This window comes from Globicephala melas, chromosome 5 (assembly GCF_963455315.2).
Source record: "Globicephala melas chromosome 5, mGloMel1.2, whole genome shotgun sequence".
NCBI classification, from domain to species: Eukaryota; Metazoa; Chordata; class Mammalia; order Artiodactyla; family Delphinidae; genus Globicephala; species Globicephala melas.
The window spans coordinates 99,987,707-100,006,267 of record NC_083318.1 but is presented as its reverse complement, the minus strand read 5'-3'; the positions used below and the strand labels follow the sequence as shown (position 1 = coordinate 100,006,267).

At 34.8% G+C, this 18,561-nt stretch overlaps 1 protein-coding gene across 7 annotated transcripts in view; it reads left to right on the top strand.

Annotated features, from left to right (window-relative positions):
• HELQ (helicase, POLQ like) overlaps positions 1-18,561 on the top strand; it is a 40,492-nt gene that overhangs the window by 3,061 nt on the left and 18,870 nt on the right. Inside the window, exons 3-11 of one of the 7 annotated variants that reach the window (XM_030878052.2) lie at positions 2,639-2,817; positions 3,376-3,576; positions 4,441-4,513; positions 6,450-6,547; positions 7,684-7,782; positions 9,086-9,231; positions 12,240-12,479; positions 15,675-15,816; positions 16,200-16,304. In XM_030878052.2, the coding sequence (XP_030733912.1) occupies positions 2,639-2,817; positions 3,376-3,576; positions 4,441-4,513; positions 6,450-6,547; positions 7,684-7,782; positions 9,086-9,231; positions 12,240-12,479; positions 15,675-15,816; positions 16,200-16,304 (1,283 nt within the window). Of the gene's footprint in view, positions 1-11; positions 221-2,638; positions 2,818-3,375; positions 3,577-3,829; positions 4,514-6,449; positions 6,548-7,683; positions 7,783-9,085; positions 9,232-12,239; positions 12,480-15,674; positions 15,817-16,199; positions 16,305-18,561 lie in introns of those variants that run through there. The other 6 variants (XM_030878058.3, XM_030878061.2, XM_060299586.1 and 3 more) reach the window with 6 other exon arrangements.

The following is an 18,561-nucleotide window of genomic DNA, read 5'->3' as shown; positions in this document are numbered from 1 at the left end:
TTTTCTCCTAGCACCTTGTTTTTTGTCTAATCTGCATCTCCTGCCAGAATGAGTACCCTGAGGACAGGGCTCTATCTAACTCATCTTTTTCTTATGTGACTGGCACTGTGCCTGGTACACTCTGGTAGGTTCTCAACTGCTGGGGTTTGTCAGCCTAGTTATGAATTCTGGCCATGTCACTTAAACACAGGTTTTGCACTCTGAGCCTTAGTTCCTGCTCTGTTAAAAAGGGATAATAATAATAGTTGTTTTTCCAGTTCTGTGTCAAGGACATGCCAAGTTAGACGTTGGTAATGACTGTCAGTAGTTATATTGATTGCTTCTAAGTAAGAACTTCAGTAAATAACTGTTTTTTTTTGGCTGCGCTGGGTCTTAATCTGCGGCACTCAGGATCTTCGTTGCAGCATGCGGGATCTTTCGTTGTGGCATGTGGGCTTCTCTCTAGTTGCAGCACGCTGGCCTAGTTTGCCCTGTGGCATGTGGAATCTTAGTTCCGGACCGGGGATCGAACCCGCGTCCCCTGCATTGGAAGGCGGATTCTTAACCACTGGACCACCAGGGAAGTCCCAGTAAATAACTTTTTAAAATCTCTTTTTATTTGTAAATCTGGCTTAAGGATGACCAAGTTAAAGCATAAATATATGTGCTACTTTTCATTGAGCTAAAACAATGCTTCTCAAAGTGCAGTTCCTACTGCAGCATCACCTGGAAATTTGTTGAAATGCACATTCCCAGGCTCCACCCTAGCCCTCCTGAATCAGAACCTTGGGGTGGGACCTAACAATCTGCTTTAGTAAGTCCTCCAGGTTATTCTGATGTGTGGGATGTTTGAGAGCTACTGAGCTAGAGAACTTCAACCTTAAACTTATTTTTGCCTCTTAAGTGTAGAATTATGCTTAATTTGTTTTATAGAAATGTTGGGAACTAAGTTAATGTAATTTTTTTTTTTTTTTTAGTGTGTGAAGATAGATGTTATTCCTAAATATTCATTATTTTGGTCATTTTATACTTTAAAAGTCTGAGTTGGATAAAATGTGGATATGGTCAAGTTGTGTTTTCACACAAACATCTGCAGTTTGATAACTAGTGGGTGATACTAGTCTGAAGTATTTTTTAATATTTAAGTATTAAACATTCAATTTATTTAAATATTTTTGAAATTTTTTTATTTAAGCATAGTTGATTTACAATATTAGTTTCAGGTGTACAACATAGTGATTCAGTATTTTTATAGATTATACTCCATTTAAAGTTATTACAGGGGACTTCCCTGGCAGTCCAGTAGTTAAGACTCCATGCTTCCACTGTAGGGGGCACAGGTTCGATCCCTGGTCAGGGAACTAAGATCCCACATGCAGCACAGCACAACCAAAAGATAAAAAAATAAGTAAATAAAGTTATTACAATATAATGGCTGTATTTTCTTGGCCTGTAAAATATTGAGATACTTTTAAAGTAAAAATACATAGTCATCTGCAAATATTTCAGGCTGCAAAGAATTACATCATATGATTGTGCAATAATTCAGTCTTTACCCCTTGATGGCTCTTTGTTATATATAAACAATGCTATGGTGAACATCTTGCACATATACCCTTGCTTTTATTTCTGTAGGTGTAGAGTTCTACAAGCAATACTACTAGATCAAAGGCAGTGTGCAGTTTTATTTTTGATGCTGCTAGATTGCTTTCCAAAAAATTGTAGCAGTTTATGCTTTCGTCAGCCACACACAGAAATGCCTGTTCATGTCCAGTCTAGTAAACTCTGGATTTTATGTGTGGGGGCTTTTTTTTTGGTAGCTGTTTAACATTTTTTATTTTGCCAACCTAATAGGTAACAATAGAGCATCTTTTCGTGTATTTATTAGCCATTTGCATTTCTCCCTGGTGTGAATGTCTTGTCATATCTTTTGCCCATTTTTCTAGGGATAAAAATGATGCATAGTTTGAAGACTTTTGATGATCCACATTGTCAGATTTTCCTACAGAGTAGTTATACTAGTTTTCACATTGTTTCGGATCTGATGTGATCCTTTTCATACATTCCACCTTGCTAAGTTGTAGAAATCCTGGATGTCCTAGTTAATGATCCTAGTCTTTTATGGTTTAAACAGTCTCATCAATCAGTTTAAGGTGGTATTCAGGCCATTCAAACTTCAGCTCCCTGTGAGAGCTGGTTGAATAGTCTTTCTTACTTTGTGTAAAACCTCATAAATTTTATTCCTCCTCGCCCTGTTTCTCTCTAAGATGGTATTTGGGTGAATGAGCAAGGGAAGCTCACACAGTATCCTTGCAGAACATAAGAGGAAGGCCTTAGAATTCACACAGATCCTTGAAGTGCCCGTTAGCCCCTCCATGTCCCAGGTGACATCTCTTGTCCAGCAGGTGCTGTCTGCCCTGTGGAATCTTAGACCTCAGCCTGCAGTGGGCAAATAGGTGGGCTAGTTGCCCACCTCACTGACCAGGCCTGAACTAGAATGCACACCATGCGTTGGGGATTTTGACAATTAACATTGATATATAGTTACATTTATCACTATGAGAAGATGCTACACAGGGTAAGATTTGATTCTATCTTCTTAGAAAACTTTTGAGATTGTAGAAGGGGAAAATAAGGCTTTTTTTTTTCAATTCCACAGAATGGCAACATGCTTGCTTAACATTGAATTCTGTGCAAGAAAGAAAAAATTTAATATATTCCTTGCCAACAAGTGGTGGAAAAACCCTCGTGGCTGAGATTTTAATGCTGCAAGAACTGCTTTGCCGGCGAAAAGATGTTTTAATGATCCTACCATATGTGGCAATTGTTCAAGAAAAGGTGTGATTTTTTTTTAACAAGTGGTATTTGCTAATGTAATTTCGACATTCAGATATAAAAACTAGCATAAATGTAACAACTTTTTATTGACTGAGAAAAGGTATCTCTATTAATGATGGAGAATTATTATTTTTAGGATGTGCAAATACAGTGTGGAGTACTTAATCGAAAATCTCTTCTGTTTCAGAAGGGGTTTTATTTTTTTCTAAACCTGTGGATTAAACTCCATTTTACATGTTGTATTGATATTTAGCCTGCTTTTTCAAGCAGAAACTAACCAATTATTTTATCAAAATAAATGAGTTATTCTGATTTTTTTAACATCAGAGGAGACACTTAAAATTTATATTTATATTATCTAGTTTAAAAGTGGCATTTATTTGCAAAGATTAATACAGTAATTATGACATTTCTTATATATATGTAGGTATGTATTATCTGTGACCTTGTTCCCATTGTCAGTATTAAACATTATTTTAGATTTTTTAAATCCCTGTGAACACTTAACAATTAGGGTTCTTATCTGATACTTTTTGTTTATTTTAACTAATATTCTAGATTTCAGGTTTGTCAAGTTTTGGTGTAGAACTGGGTTTCTTTGTTGAAGAATATGCTGGAAGCAAAGGAAAATTTCCTCCAATTAAAAGAAGGGAAAAGAAATCACTATATATTGCCACTACTGAAAAAGGACATAGTCTGGTGAACTCTTTGATTGAAACCGAAAGGATTAACAGTCTGGGTCTGGTTGTTGTAGATGAGGTTGGTTACTCCATTTATTAATTTATCAACATTTTTATTATACTAACATTTATTATGTGGATCTGCTTAATACCTTTATGAAAATAAGTAATTTATTTTAATATATAGATAACACAGATAAAGACATTTCATGCATGGTAATCTTCTTTTTAAAACATTTTTTATTTCTTTAATGTTGTATCTGTTTTATTTATTTTTGGCTGCATTGGGTCTTCGTTGCTGCGCGCGGACTTTCTCTATTTGCGGCGAGTAGGGGCTACTCTTCATTGTGGTGCACGGGCTTCTCATTGCTGTGGTTTCGCTTGTTGTGGAGCACGGGCTCTAGGTGCATGGGTTTCAGTAGTTGTGGCATGTGGGCTCAGTAGTTGTGGCTCGTGGACTCAGTAGTTGTGGCTCACGGGCTCAGTAGTTGTGGCTCGTGGGCTCTAGAGCGCAGGCTCAGTAGTTGTGGTGCACAGGCATGGTTGCTCCGCGGCATGTGGGATCTTCCTGGACCAGGGCTCGAACCTGTGTCCCCTGCATTGGCAGGCGGATTCTTAACTACTGCGCCACCAGGGAAGCCCCCATGCATGGTAGTCTTAAATTCAGTTTTGTGTCAAGTGTTTCTTGAAGAGTGAATATATGTATATATGTTCAGTTTTATAATAGTATTTATGAATTCCAGATGCCAGAATGTTGTACTCGGGACAACCTCATTAACTTAAAATACCAGTGAAATAATGTATATGTACTCTAGTTGCCATAACGAAAATGTTTGAGTTATAAAGCAAAGATGGCTTCTTCATTTCATCCAATGTATGCTTGTTTTATTTAGGTATTTTATGCAGATTTACTTTTCTCCCTTTTTTTTTTTAAATCTCGAAGTTGCACATGATTGGTGAAGGAAGCCGTGGGGCTATACTGGAAATGACTCTAGCAAAAATCCTCTACACTAGCAGTAAGTATTCTTTCAAATGTGGTCACTAATTGATTTATAATCAAGAGACCTATAAAAGACTTAATTCTGTCACTAGCTAGATTATGTAACCTAGAGTAAGGTACTTAAGCTTTCTGCCTTAGTTTTTTATGTCTAAAGTAAACTTATAAATTTTTGTTGGAAGAATGGATGAGTGAGTAGAATTGTGAAGATGAATGAAGTTAACATTTGAGGATGTCCCCTATCAGTATCCTCCACTTACTAGCTATGTGTGCTTAGGCATGTGACTCAACCTTTCTTTCTTCATCTGTAAAATGGGGATAATAATGGTACCAACCAGATGGGATTATTGTGAGGATTATATGAGTTAACACATGTAACGGACGCATTCAGCCATGCCTAGCACGTAGCACAATAAGGGTTTGCTGTTGTTGCCACCATCAGTATGATCATCATACCAAGAAAACATTGTATATAAATAGTCACTTTAAGGAGCTATTTTACAACATCAGATAGTCTTTAAATGTATATGAAATATTCTAAATATCTTCTCTATTATTTTTTGATATACTATTGCAATAGCTTATTAGTTGTTATATATTGTTAATAGTTTATATACGGAAAATTATTAATCATAAAGATCAGATCTTAAGAATTATTTTTAAAATTTTGATAACAGTGGTATTTAGGCAGGTTGTAGCACTTTATAATCATTTATTAAAAAAAATTTATTTAGTACCCCCTGTGCATCAGGCCCTGCCTTTATCAAACCTATATTTTAGTGAAAGTGAACAGATAATAAGCAGATAAACAAGAAAACATACAGTGTGTCAGATGGTGACAAATTCTATGGAAAAATATAAAACAGAGGAAGAGGGGAAAATGATCATCTACTTGTCAAATCCAGTGTACACTGACTGTCCTTGTCTTAATTTCTCTTCAGCATTTGATTATTTATCATTCATTTTTCCTTTGGATGCTTAAACATCATTCTGTCTTGGTTTCCCTACTATCTGTCTGTAAGACTGATCATGTGTTAGCATTGAGAGATAGCATAGCATAATGGCTAAGGGCAGACTCTGGAGCTGGATTCAAATCCTGGCTCACTTTTAACTTTGTCTGTGACCTTGGGCAAGTTATAGTAACTGTGCCTCTTTTTCCTTATGCATCAAAAATGGATGATAGTAATAGAACCTTCCTCACTGAATTGCTGTGAAGATAGCACGAGTCAGTCTTTGTACAGCATCTAGCATAGTACCTGCACATAATGGACATGTGTTTGCTACTGCTGTATACTTATTTGTCCTTTTGTCACTAGTGCCTTACACTTAATAGATATTTGAATGAAAGGAATCTCTTTAGTTTCTCCTTTTGTTCTCCTTTGTGACACTGCTTTCTAAGCGTATTCATCATGTACATTGGTGTTACCATAGATTCATCTTAGACTCTTCTCTTGTTTCTTACTTCATACAATTTCTGCTAATTCTCATCCATACTCATGACTTCAAGGGCTCCTTGTGTTTGATGGCTCCCAATCTGTGTTACCAGCTTATACCTCTCTTCTGAGTAATATCATCTGCCAGATTAATACTCTGGTATTATACAGTTGACCGTTGAACAACACAGGTTTGAACTGCATGGGTCCACTTATATGTGGATTTTTTTCAATAGTAAGTACTACAGTACCACATGATCTGTGGTTGGTTGAATCCAGGGATGCAGAACTGAGGATATGGAGGACCGACTATAAGTTTTACACGGATTTTCGACTGCGAAGCAGGTTGGTACCCCTAACCCTCGTGTTGTTCAAGGGTCAACTGTGTTGGTATTTTTCTTACCTGTCCCCTCTTTCTCAAATCACTCAGGAAGAATAAGAACACTAAAAGGTTGCTAAAATTATTGTTATGATATACTAAGTAACACATTTTCATCAATACTTTGGGTTTTTTTTTTTTAGAAACAACTCAAATTATCGGTATGAGTGCAACATTAAACAATGTTGAAGACCTACAAGAGTTCCTGCAAGCAGAATATTACACGAGTCAGTTTAGACCAGTATGTACCTAAGGTTTGGTTTGTTATGTATCATCTTCTATTTAGAAAGAAAAGTAGCAAATGTACTGTATAAAAATTCTAAGAGTAGTGAAGGAACATAATGCCACTCACCATGGCTAAATGGTAGCAAGTTTGTGTGTAGAGGTCAGGGATCTTGGCTTGGGTCAGTACTGTATGGGGAACACCTGGAACAGTGCGTGACCCATGGGCCTTCAATGAATATTTATTGAATGGAATTTTTCAGACCCATTCTGCTTTTCTACTTTATATTCTGTAAGGTAAATTTTTTCATTCAGTGAGAATTTAGTGACTCATGTTTCAAGTTATTGGCACATAAAAAAAATTATCTTAAAAGTTAAAATATTTTCAAATATTTATGCTTTGGTAGTTTTAATGCTTTTTTAAAATAAGTTAAGACTTCACATGGATTTAAATTTAAACTCCCCAATAATAGTATTCCTAAAAGAAAGAAAGTAAATAAATGTAGTTCATAGTTATTCGAAAGTAACTTATAATGTACATATACTCTGTTTGAAGTTTCTGTGTCTAAATAGGTTTTCAGAAAATAATTTTTTTAGAATCACCAAATTTTAATTTGAAATTTAGTGTTTTTACATTTGCACCAAATATGAGAATTTTCAAGAGATATTTTCTGACCTTAATTGTCAAATTAGATGCTGTTCTTTTAAAAATTCAATGAGCTGTATTTACAAGCTTTTTTTGTCTACAAATAGTTAAATTAATAATTTGGTCAGTTTTAGATTAAAACTGATGACTAATGAAGCTATAAATCTTGAGGAATACCATAAATAACTCCTTAATAAAAGATAGAGTCTGAACACTTGACTCATTTATACTTCCTCTTGTGACACATACAAGTATCTGATTTTCTTTTAGGTATGTGGCTATTCAATTCATAAGTATTTCTTCAAGGATATTAATCCCTGTTTTGATTTAAAGGGAAAAATAAACTTAAATGGGAAAGAAGTAACTTTTAAGTTGAAGCATTCTACATACCTTAGAAAAGCTAAAATTTTTGTATATCTTTCCTTTTTACAACATATTTTACAAAATTTGATACTCTGGAAAAAGGAATTTACATGTGATATTAATTGCAAATGTCCTTTTAATTCGAGGTTGAATTAAAAGAATATCTGAAAATAAAGGACACAATATATGAGGTTGACAGCAAAGCTGAGAATGGCATGACTTTTTCACGTCTCCTTAACTATAAGGTAACCTTGATAATCCCTAAAGGTGAGGTTCCCAGACTTTGTGCCCGGCTTCCCTGGGGCACCACAAAAGAGTTGCATGGGTACCATGGGGTAGTTTAGTTGTTTCAGAGAAACAGCTGATGCTTGACAACTCTTGGACACCACACAAACTACTGGTTCAAGATAGGCAGTTTCCTGTGTCAACATTAGATCACACTACATTACTTTCTACGATATTGTATCTTTGTGAAGTTGGGGGTTGTTTTTGCACTTACTGTAAGCAAATACCATGTGAAAATCAATGTGGGACAGGAAATGAGGATTTCTAAGATTTGAAAGACTGCAGGGCCCAGTTGTGTGCACATCCTGTTAGTGGGCTCTGATGGTTATTTAAGAATGAAATAAAAAAAATTTTATTCAGTTGATGTGTATTATTTATTTAGATGGCTACTAATTTGTGAGGAAATACATACTTATTAAGTTGTTTGGACCTAACTACCTAAGAATCAGAACTGTTAGTTATTTCTTTTGACCTTGGGGCTCCAGGAACCAAGAACGTTTGGAGACCTCCCCCATAAATGTTTATTCATTCAGCAACAACAGCAAAACAAGAAGAAATATTTGTGGGCTGTATAGCTCAGATACTGGTGTATGAAAATGTTAATGTATACTATGTTAATGTTCTGTGATTTATGTGAAGGACATTAAAAGGAAGAAAGGGATTTTACAACAGTTTTAGAATTCTATAAAGGTATATTATTCTAAATTTGTATCTTAATTAGTTTTCAGTAAAGTCGAAGGAAGTGAGGAGATTTTAAATAACTTTACATTTTTCTTCATGTTCTTTGAGTTCTTTGCATCTGCTTGATAAATATATTTTTTATTTCTGAAAATATGTCCTGTAGTATGATTGAATCTATGTTTTTGAAAACTGTTAGTAAAGCAGGAGGTTTAGCTTATTTATGCAGTTCTTTGACTATTATTAGGATCAATCTGTGTTTCTCTCTGTGGACTTCTTCTGCTTCAGTGGAGACGGGTGTGCAGTGGGGTTATTAATAACATTAACTATTTTCACTTCCTTTATTTAAAACTAAATACACCTAACGAAACCCTAATAACCCAAGAGAAAAGTGGGACTTAACATTTTGCTGTTTAATATAGGTTGTATCTTTTCTTTTAAATGATCATATTTTAAATGAGAAGTTCAAAATTATGGTTGGTTTACTTACCTTTCAAAGCTTACCTTTTTACTTACTTTTTACACTGGTAAAATGAAAGGCTTTCATGGTTGCTAACTACTTTGTTCCTAAATCTTGTTGTGCAGTATTCTGATACTCTGAAAAAGATGGATCCTGATCACTTGGTAGCATTGGTGACAGAAGTTATTCCCAATTATTCCTGCTTAGTTTTTTGTCCCACTAAGAAGAACTGTGAAAATGTAGCAGAAATGATATGCAAAATTTTAAGCAAGTATGTTACTCTTTTAAAAAATATTGTTTCATTTTTATTATGATTTACATGCTGTATGTTCTGTTTATTCAGCAAGCACTAATTACTTCTTGCAGAACATTATACTAAGTTGTTATAATAGATTCTAAAGGCCCTGACCTTGAAGAAAGTTGAACTGTGAAATTCACATATGTGAAATGGCCAGAGAAAAATTCTACCTGTAAGAGAACGCTGACTAATATAATGGCTTGGCTGCACAGTGAATCATCTTGGAGCCTTTTTAAAATTTCAGTGCCCAAGCTACATTCAAGACAAATCAGAATATATGGGAGTGGGACCCAGGCACCATTATTTTGTAAAGCTCCTAGGCAGAGTCCAGCATGCAGCCAAGGTCAGCTGCTGGCCTACATGATCAGAGGACTGATCACTAATCACTGTGTGGATGAATCATATCTTCAGCTTAACTTTCTTTTTAATTAAGTACTGTTGCCTTTGTTTTCTTAGTAAACTTCACACTTAGGTTGTGTGGACATTTGAATTGAATTTCCTAAGTAATTAAGAAATGTATTAGTTTGTAATTTTATACTATAAAATGTTAATGTTGGTTCTGTTATGTCATAGAGATAAGTATAAAATGAACTTAAGTATGAACAGTTTAGTTTTTTCTGTACCTTTTTGTCCCATGTGTACTTTTATCATATTTTTCAGACTTCTTTTTGGCCCCTGAGCCAGTGCTATCTCACTGTTCACAGACCAGTACTATGGATTCTAATCTAGCCATCCTCCGCCTCCCCTTCCAATCCTGCTGTCATCATGGATTGATCTAATATAGAGTTAAATTCATTGACTAGTACAGAGATGCAGATGTTCGGGATAAAGCTCAGGAGTTTCCGATTTCAGTAACAGAGTCTGCCTTTACAGTAGTGATGTAGACTATAAAAACCTAAGGAAATTAAATTATCATTGAGATATTCTCAGTAAATCAGTTGTTTTCTTAGAATAAGGTAGTGTAGCACTAAGTGATGGGGAAATTTAGAGACAAACTTTTGACTGGGAGATGTGAGGTTTATTATTAGTCAAGTTATATCCTTGACTTATTTTGCTTTTTGGTGATAACAGTTTATTTGGGTCATAAATGTTGATGTTTAATATTGAATTACTTAAAAATTTGGTTCTCCAGAACCCTTAGTTAATGAATTATTATGGACACTTGATACTTTCTTAAACTCTTTCTGAAGGAAAACTTCCTCTAAAATACATTTTCCATATTACTTGCTGCTTTCATAAGGTGAATGTTCTGAGTATAGCTTAGCCCCCTTTTTTGGTGGCTGTTGGCTAAAATGTCATGTTTAGAGCATACTTTTTCATATTATTCTATAGTTTACATGTAGATGAAGTAAAATCTGGGGCTAAATGGTTTCTGATCTCAGTATTGTCCTTAGAACGTAATTTCATGAGAGTCCTGGAATATCAGCCTATGTCTTAATGATTTGCCTCCTAATCAGACATTTCATTTGAAGCAGGTATAGTAAAATCACCTAGAATATGCTTGTATGTCTAAGTGCAAAGACTGAAGCAGATTTTTTCCCAAGTGATTGTCTCAATCTCAAGGAAAATTATCTTTTTTATAGCTATTACCACCTTTGACTTCTAAGTTAAGGATGTCTTTTAAACACTATTTGCTGACAACTGCCAGAGCTCTGGTCATATCACTTTCCCTAAAAATGTCCCTGAAAATGATACCACAGTGCTTCTTAGCCTAGAATTCATGCTAAGATAATGACTCAACTTACTTTTCCATCCTTATTTCTTCCTTTCTTTATCCACCCTGCACTTCATCCAGACTGAACTACTTGTCTTCTTTGTTTATTCTTGAACTTCCCATTTCCATGCCTACAATCCTGCTTTACCCTCTGCCAACACTGCACTTTCCTGCCCCCTCATTGCTGCCTCTCTAACACCTGGTCTTCAAGGCCCAGCTCACATCTCAACTTCTCCCACAAAACCCTTCTCCATATAATTATGTCTTATCTGGTCAGTTACAAATAATGTCTCCCTTCTCTAAAATTATAAGGTGATTATCCATAAGTCTTAATTCCTTGAGAAGGATTTGTCCCTTTCAGGACCTCAAACACTGGCCGGAAAGTAGTAACATAAAGTCTGCTGCTCCCTACTCAGCGGCCACTTCTAGTTCTTGCACTGATGAATCTTGACCACTTTCTTCCCAATTCTTCACTGTCTCCTGGCCTCCCATTTCTCAACTTCGTGTGAAATGACTGTCCTTGTGCAGTTAGCACCAGCCAGAGCTCTCTATGCTTTCCATGAAGCATGCTAAAACAACATAGGGCTGTGTGTATTATATTTATATCTTGGACTATATTTGTTTGCTACTGGTATTCAGAAGTTGTTGCTTTGTAGTCAGTTAGTAGTTAGTTGTACTTAGTCTTTCTTTCCTTTTTTTCTTTTCTAGAAGGGAATTTAAAATAATAGGTGCTTCTAGGTAAGAAGACATTGTAGAATATTACTGAGGCTTCTAAAATGCTGGAGTTTAGACAGTTTTACATATAATTCATATGATTTAATAATATATGTTTTCATCTTCAGAGAAGAAAATTTATGACTTAAATCATCTTCACTAAAGATATATGTTCTTGTGAAAAAATAATTGTAACATCTAGAGCAGGGGTCTACACCTGGAGTTCATGTATTCATAGGAGGTACAGTATTGAACTTCAGGAAGTCCATGAATCCTTGAAATTATATGCAAAGTGTTGTGTTTATGTGAATATTTTTTTCCTTAGTTTTAAGCAGATTTTCACAGGGCTCTGTGATCCACAAAAAGGTTCAGAGAAACTGCCTAATAGCTAATGAAGTCAAATCAAAATTCTAAGAACATTCTATGTATTTATATCAATAAAAGTAATAAGTTCTTTTAAAAAAAGAATGTTTACATGCACCTACTGAAATTAAAATTTTAGGTACTTTGTCACTATAAGATCAAGGGTTCACGTCTAACGTCTTTTTCCCAGGGAATATCTGAAACACAAAGAGAAAGAAAAACATGAGGTGATTAAGAACTTGAAGAATATCAGCAATGGCAACCTGTGTCCTGTTTTAAAGCACACCATCCCATTTGGAGTTGCTTATCACCATGGTGGTTTAACGAGTGATGAAAGGAAGCTCTTGGAAGAGGCCTACTCCGCAGGAGTTCTCTGCCTTTTTACCTGCACATCCACCCTAGCAGCAGGTGTTAACCTACCAGCTCGAAGGTAAGATATAAGTCATTGTTGGCCGGTCTCAAAACTTTCCAGTTCCTAGCTTGCCAACAGTTTTTTTTGTTGTTTTATTCTTTCTCAGTAGTGGGTGAGAATTTATCAAATGTTTTTTTCAGCATTTGCTTAGTTGATTGTTCGGTTTATTTACTTTAATATTTTAATGAAAAATAACACTAGTAGATTTCTTGCTGTTAGAATTCCTTCTTTCTTTGTTACTCTCCCTATCTGGTTTTGATGTTATGGTTTATTATCCTGGTTGTGTAGAAACAGTTGGCAAGCTTTTGACCATGTTTTATGATCTGAAAGAGTTTATTTAACAGATTTCCTTGAAACTTTAGAGAACTCATCCAGAAAGACTTTTGAGTCTAGTATCTTTTTTTAAAGAGTAGATCCTTGATTATCTTTTTGGTTATTACCAGTATAATTGATTTCTACTCTTTGTTATTTGTGACATTTTTTCAAATAAATGGTCAGTTTTTATAAATCATCCATGAGATTTAAAAAAATATGTATTTTCTGTTGAGTATGTAGTTTCATATAGCTCAATGTATAACAGTTATTAGTCATCAGCTCCTCCCTTTTCTTTGTGATTCTTTGATTTGTCAGTTTCAGAGTCTCCCACTGTAATGATGGAGTTGTCAACTTCTCCTTTTTACATTTTTAAAAGTTCTTGCTTTGTATTTCAAAACTAGGTATATAAAGGTTTACTGCAAATATCTTATTGCTGAATTATACCTTTTATGAATAGAATACATCCTTGTTTTCCTCATTTAGTGATTTTATTTTGAATGCTGGGACTACATTTTTTGCCAAGTATATTTTTTTCTATTCTTTTATTTTCAAACTCTGTCACTGGTTAAGTTTTCTATTTTTTCAGACAATTGTTGAAATAAAAAAGGAAGTTATATATCCTATTTCTCTTGTTTCAATGGTTACTCTTAAATTTTTTAACAGTTGTAAAACTGTTAAAAAACGCAACTGTGTTTTTCTGTCATTTTAGAATTAATCAATAACTATATCCTCTGCTTGAACATAACAAGAGTCTTAGCATTTGTGTGTTTTTCTACACTGCCTCATGTATTGTTGCATTTACCTGGAATTTTAGTTCTAGATTTTAAATTTTCTTTCATCTTATAATCAATAGTTCTTTAAACTTACCTGTAAATTATACTTTTCGTGTGTGTGTGTGTGCCTACCACTGCCTCTTGTGTCTCACATCTTCCTTCTATGATCCATTTTTTATTTTGCCATCCTTGGGTAATTATTTCTTAAATGCTGCATTGGGAGTAAAAATTTTTGAATCTTTGCGTAGCTGAAGATGTCTTTATTTTAGCCTCACACTTGAACACCTTGCTAGGAGCAGAATTCTAGGTTCAGTTTTTTTTCTTTGGGGCCCTTGTAGTATTCTTCCATGTCTTTTAGGCGCTAGTGTTGGTCATTTTTGTTTTTGCATAGGCGTGCTGTTTTTCCCTTTCCAGAAGCTTTTAGACTTTTCTCTTTAACCTTAACATTTTGTCATAGTGTATAATAATAATTACAGTTATTACATGCCCTCACTCATGTCATAACAGCTTTACATGCGTTGACTTAATAGATCCTTACAACAGCTCTGTGAGAAAGGTCGTATTTTATTATCCACATTTTATAGAAGGGAAAACTGAGGCACTGAATAATGAAGTAACTTACCCAACTTCATGGCCAACAAATGAGTTTCAAAGCCAAGGTTTGAAACTGAAGAAACTGAGAAATCTAATTCTGCAATCCTAACTCTCCCAGTTTAGCTACTTCTTATTCATAGGGCTTAGCCCTTTGGTACATGCTTTCAGTCTAAAGTTTTATGCCTTTATTCATCTTAGAGTAATTTTTTTCAGTTATTTTATTATTTCTTTTCTTCTGTTTTCTCTGTTGTCTGCTTTTGTAACTTCAGTTAGACAGTTGAAACCTCTTAAATTGAGCTTGCATCTCTTAATTGTTCTTACACATTTTTCAATCTATATGAGCTATGTGATTTCTTCACCTTTACTTTCTTTTTTTTTTTTTTTTGCGGTATGCGGGCCCCTCACCGCTGCGGCCCCTCCCGCTGCAGAGCACAGACTCTGGACGCACAGGCCCAGTGGCCATGGCCCATGGGCCCAGCCGCTCCGCGGCATGTGGGATCCTCCCGGACCGGGACACAAACCCGCGTCCCCTGCATCGGCAGGTGGACTCCCAACCACTGCGTCACCAGGGAAGCCCATCTTTACTTTCTATATAACAAAATAAGTTTTTAATTGTATTCCGTTAACTGTGTTTCATTCATTATTCAGTTGTTCTATTAAATTGTTTAAATTAATTAATTCTTTTTAATTTCTAAGAACTCTCTTTTATTGTCCTTTCTTTATAAGAGTCTGCTCTCATAGTGTGAATACAGTACCCTTTAGAATTTTCTGTGGATACTAATTAGAATTTTTTAAAGTTCTTTTCTGTTCTGCATATTATCTGCTTCTGTCAGACATTTTTTCTGTATGCTCTCATTGTTTTTGTTTTATGTCATTGGTTTTCTTCATGTATTTGGTAATCTTGGCTGTCCATTGAGATTTATAAATAAAGAGGTAGGCTGATTGTTTTAGGTAAATGACAGGTTTTCTCTCACCTTTGAATAGGAAAGCTGGCTACAAACTTCTGTATATGTGAACAGGATTGAAATCACCATATTTGTAGGTCAAAATCAGATGAAATCTACAATTTTATGTTGACAGTATTGTAAGCTCATAAATGAATATGCATATGTTGGTGGTCCATGGTCAGATTTTTCATTTATGGAGTATCAAATCAAAACTATTTTGAGATTATTGCTCTAGTGGATTGACCATATGTTTTACAGCTAAGCAGACTTAAGTTCAAGTTATGGTTCTGGTAATTACTAATTTTGTGAGTTTTGCTAAATGACTTAACGTATATATATGCTTTAGTTAACTCCTTTATAAATAGGTAAGAAAGAATGTTATCACCAAGAGTTTTGTAAGATTATAAATAATGTACATAAAGAGCCTAGGACATCATAGATTCTTGGTAAACAGTAGTTGCCTATTATTTTGAGTTAATATGTTACTAAATTTAATATCACATAAATATAATGAAAACTTTAAAAAATAGAAGCTATTGCTATAGATGGAATACCACTTTTAATTAATTTTATCAATTCCATAGAGTTATTTTAAGAGCCCCCTATGTTGCTAAAGAATTTTTAAAGAAGAATCAATATAAACAGATGATTGGCAGGGCTGGCCGTGCTGGAATAGATTCTACTGGGGAGAGTATTCTTATATTGCAAGAAAAAGACAAGCAACAGGTAATAATCTGGTGGATGGTTGGTCATTTTGTTGTCTTTTCTTGGACTTTGGTCTAGCCTTTTTATGAGATTGTCTTTTAAAAATTAATTATTAATATTCCTTTAACTAATGTTTCCTTCTCTCCCATGATTAAGAATTAGAAAGAGTAGTTCAAATACTTTTCTATTTCAGGCAAACAATGAAAAGTATTTTCCTTATTTATCTTCTTCCATTTTCATGAGAACACCTGCTAAATTCTTATTTTTTTGTCTTTATGTTTTTTATCTCCCCCAGCCTTCACACAATCTATGCAAAATATAAAATTTATATGGAACACCATTTATTTTTTATAGTAATGCAAAACATAAATTTATTTTTTATAATAATGCTTTAACTCTTGTAGGTATTGGAGTTAATAAGCAGACCATTGGAAAACTGTTATAGCCAACTTGTTCAAGAATTCACCAAGGGAATCCATACTTTGTTTCTCTCTTTGATTGGTTTGAAGGTATTTTTTAATATTTTTATATCTTATTGCTGTTACCTGAGATAATGGAAGTTAAAAAGTTTTGAAAACTACAAGGTATGAAAAAAATGTTAACTTCTAATCTAATGTGGAAAAGAACAGTCTGTGACATGATAAATCTGAGTCTGGATTTATATGTGCATTTTTAATCCTTTGAATTATAAAGAATGTGAAAAATCAACAAATCATAACTGGGCATCCATTACAAGTAAGAAACTTTGGTGTATACTATGGGGGATAGAAGGAGCTCTAAAGACATGGGTCCTGATGTGGGATAATCCTGCATCTCTGCCACTGTTAAGAATAAGGTTCATTGTAGTCCTGTGACCATAAACATTTGTCAGATCAGTATAGCCTTTATCAGGCAGAAAATTAAAATAAAAAAAATAGTTGGGTGGGGCATAATGGGAAAACACTCTTTTTTCCCTAAGATTAGAAATTGGCGCTCTTTTTTAGGATATCTCTTGAGCTAAACCTTTTTTTAGGGTTATCCTTAAGTAAATTTTAACTTTGTGCCCAAATCACTCAGCCCGAAAGTGGCAAAGCCAGGGTTTGAATTCAGCTTTCTTTAATGATAAAACCAATGTTCTTAACCTATCATGTAGTCTCTCTTCATCAACCTGAATGGTTTAAGGGAAAATCCAAAATTTAATTGATAAATAAAAGATATGAGACAGGTTTTGATTACCTTGCGGATGAATGGTGTAACGTTGCAGTATCCCCTGGCCATTTACAAGAGTGAAAGGCTACAAGAAAGAAAAGGAATTAATGCTGGGTATTGAAGGAGATAGAGGTTTTAGATAAGCAGAGGGGAGGAATGAGCCATTCCAGGTACTTAAAATAGAATGAAAGATGAGAAACTTTAAGATGATGTGGGGTAACAGTCAATAGATATTATAGCTGTAGAGTAGGGCTGAAGATACCAAAGAGTAGAAGGTTGGGTGGAAAAAGTTGGGGCAGAGTGTGTGCTGTAGATTGGGGAAGACAGGAGAGAGTGCTTAAATATAGACTCAAGAGTTGTGACACAGTCACTTATCAGTGGAGTAATAGTCAAAGTGTTCTGTGGTCGTTTCGAGCAGGGGCTCTGATATCACACATATCTGTGTCTGGGTCACAGCTCTGTCTCTTGTTATCCTGTGTAAATTACTAACGCTCTCTTAAACCTCACTCAGTTGTCTTATCTGTAAAATGGGAATAATAGTATGCAGAAGTATTGCAAGGCTAGTTTGGAAGCAACTGTAGTAATCCATGTATAATGTAATAAAGACCTGCAATTGGAGGGTTGCCAAGGAATTAATAAAGAAGGGAAAGAGATCATGAAGATCATTGAGTCTTATTACATTTATATATTGAATAAGGTAACAGAGAATTCGTGATTGGTTTAAGGTCATTCAGTGTGTTCTGTTTAGATGAGATTATAATTCAGGTTCCTGCCTTGCTGGCCTGTACTCTTTCCAGTATGCCATTGTGAATGTGGAACATTCACTAAGTGCACTTGAAAACTCACCAAAATAGGCCATATTCTGGGCCATAAAATAAGTATCAGTAAAGTTAAAGGATTGAAATCATATAAAGAATGGTATCTAATGACAACAAAATTATAGTATACATCAATAATAGAAAGGTAGGGATTTCTCTGGTGGTCCAGTGGTTAAGAATCCACCTTCCAGTGCAAGGGACACAGGTTCGATCCCTGGTCGGGAAACTAAGATCCCACATGCCTCGGGGCAGCTAAGCCCTCACGCTGCAACTGAGACCCAATGCAGCCAAATAAATAAATAAGTATTTAAAAATGAATAAATAATAGAAAGGTATCAGGAAAATACCCAAATATTTGGAAATTAAACAGCATACTTTTATGGTCAAAGTAGAAATCACAAGGGAAATTAGAAAATATCTTGAATGGAATGAAGATGAAAACATATATCAGAATTAGTGGCAGGCAGCTAAAGAAGTGCTTAAGGGGACATTTATAGCTTTAAATGCTTATTAAAATTCAAGGAAGATCCAAAGTCAGTGATCTAAGTTTCACCTTAGGAAGCTAAAACAAAACAAAACAAAAAGCCCCAAAGTAAGTAGAAGGAAGGAAATGATAACAGATAAAAGCAGAAATCAATGACAAAAAATAGACAAGAGAAAATATTAATGAAACCATAAGCTAGTTCTTTGAAAAGATCAGTAAGATTACTGATTGAATTGATCAGAAGGAAAAGAGAGTCGCATAAATTACCAATATCAG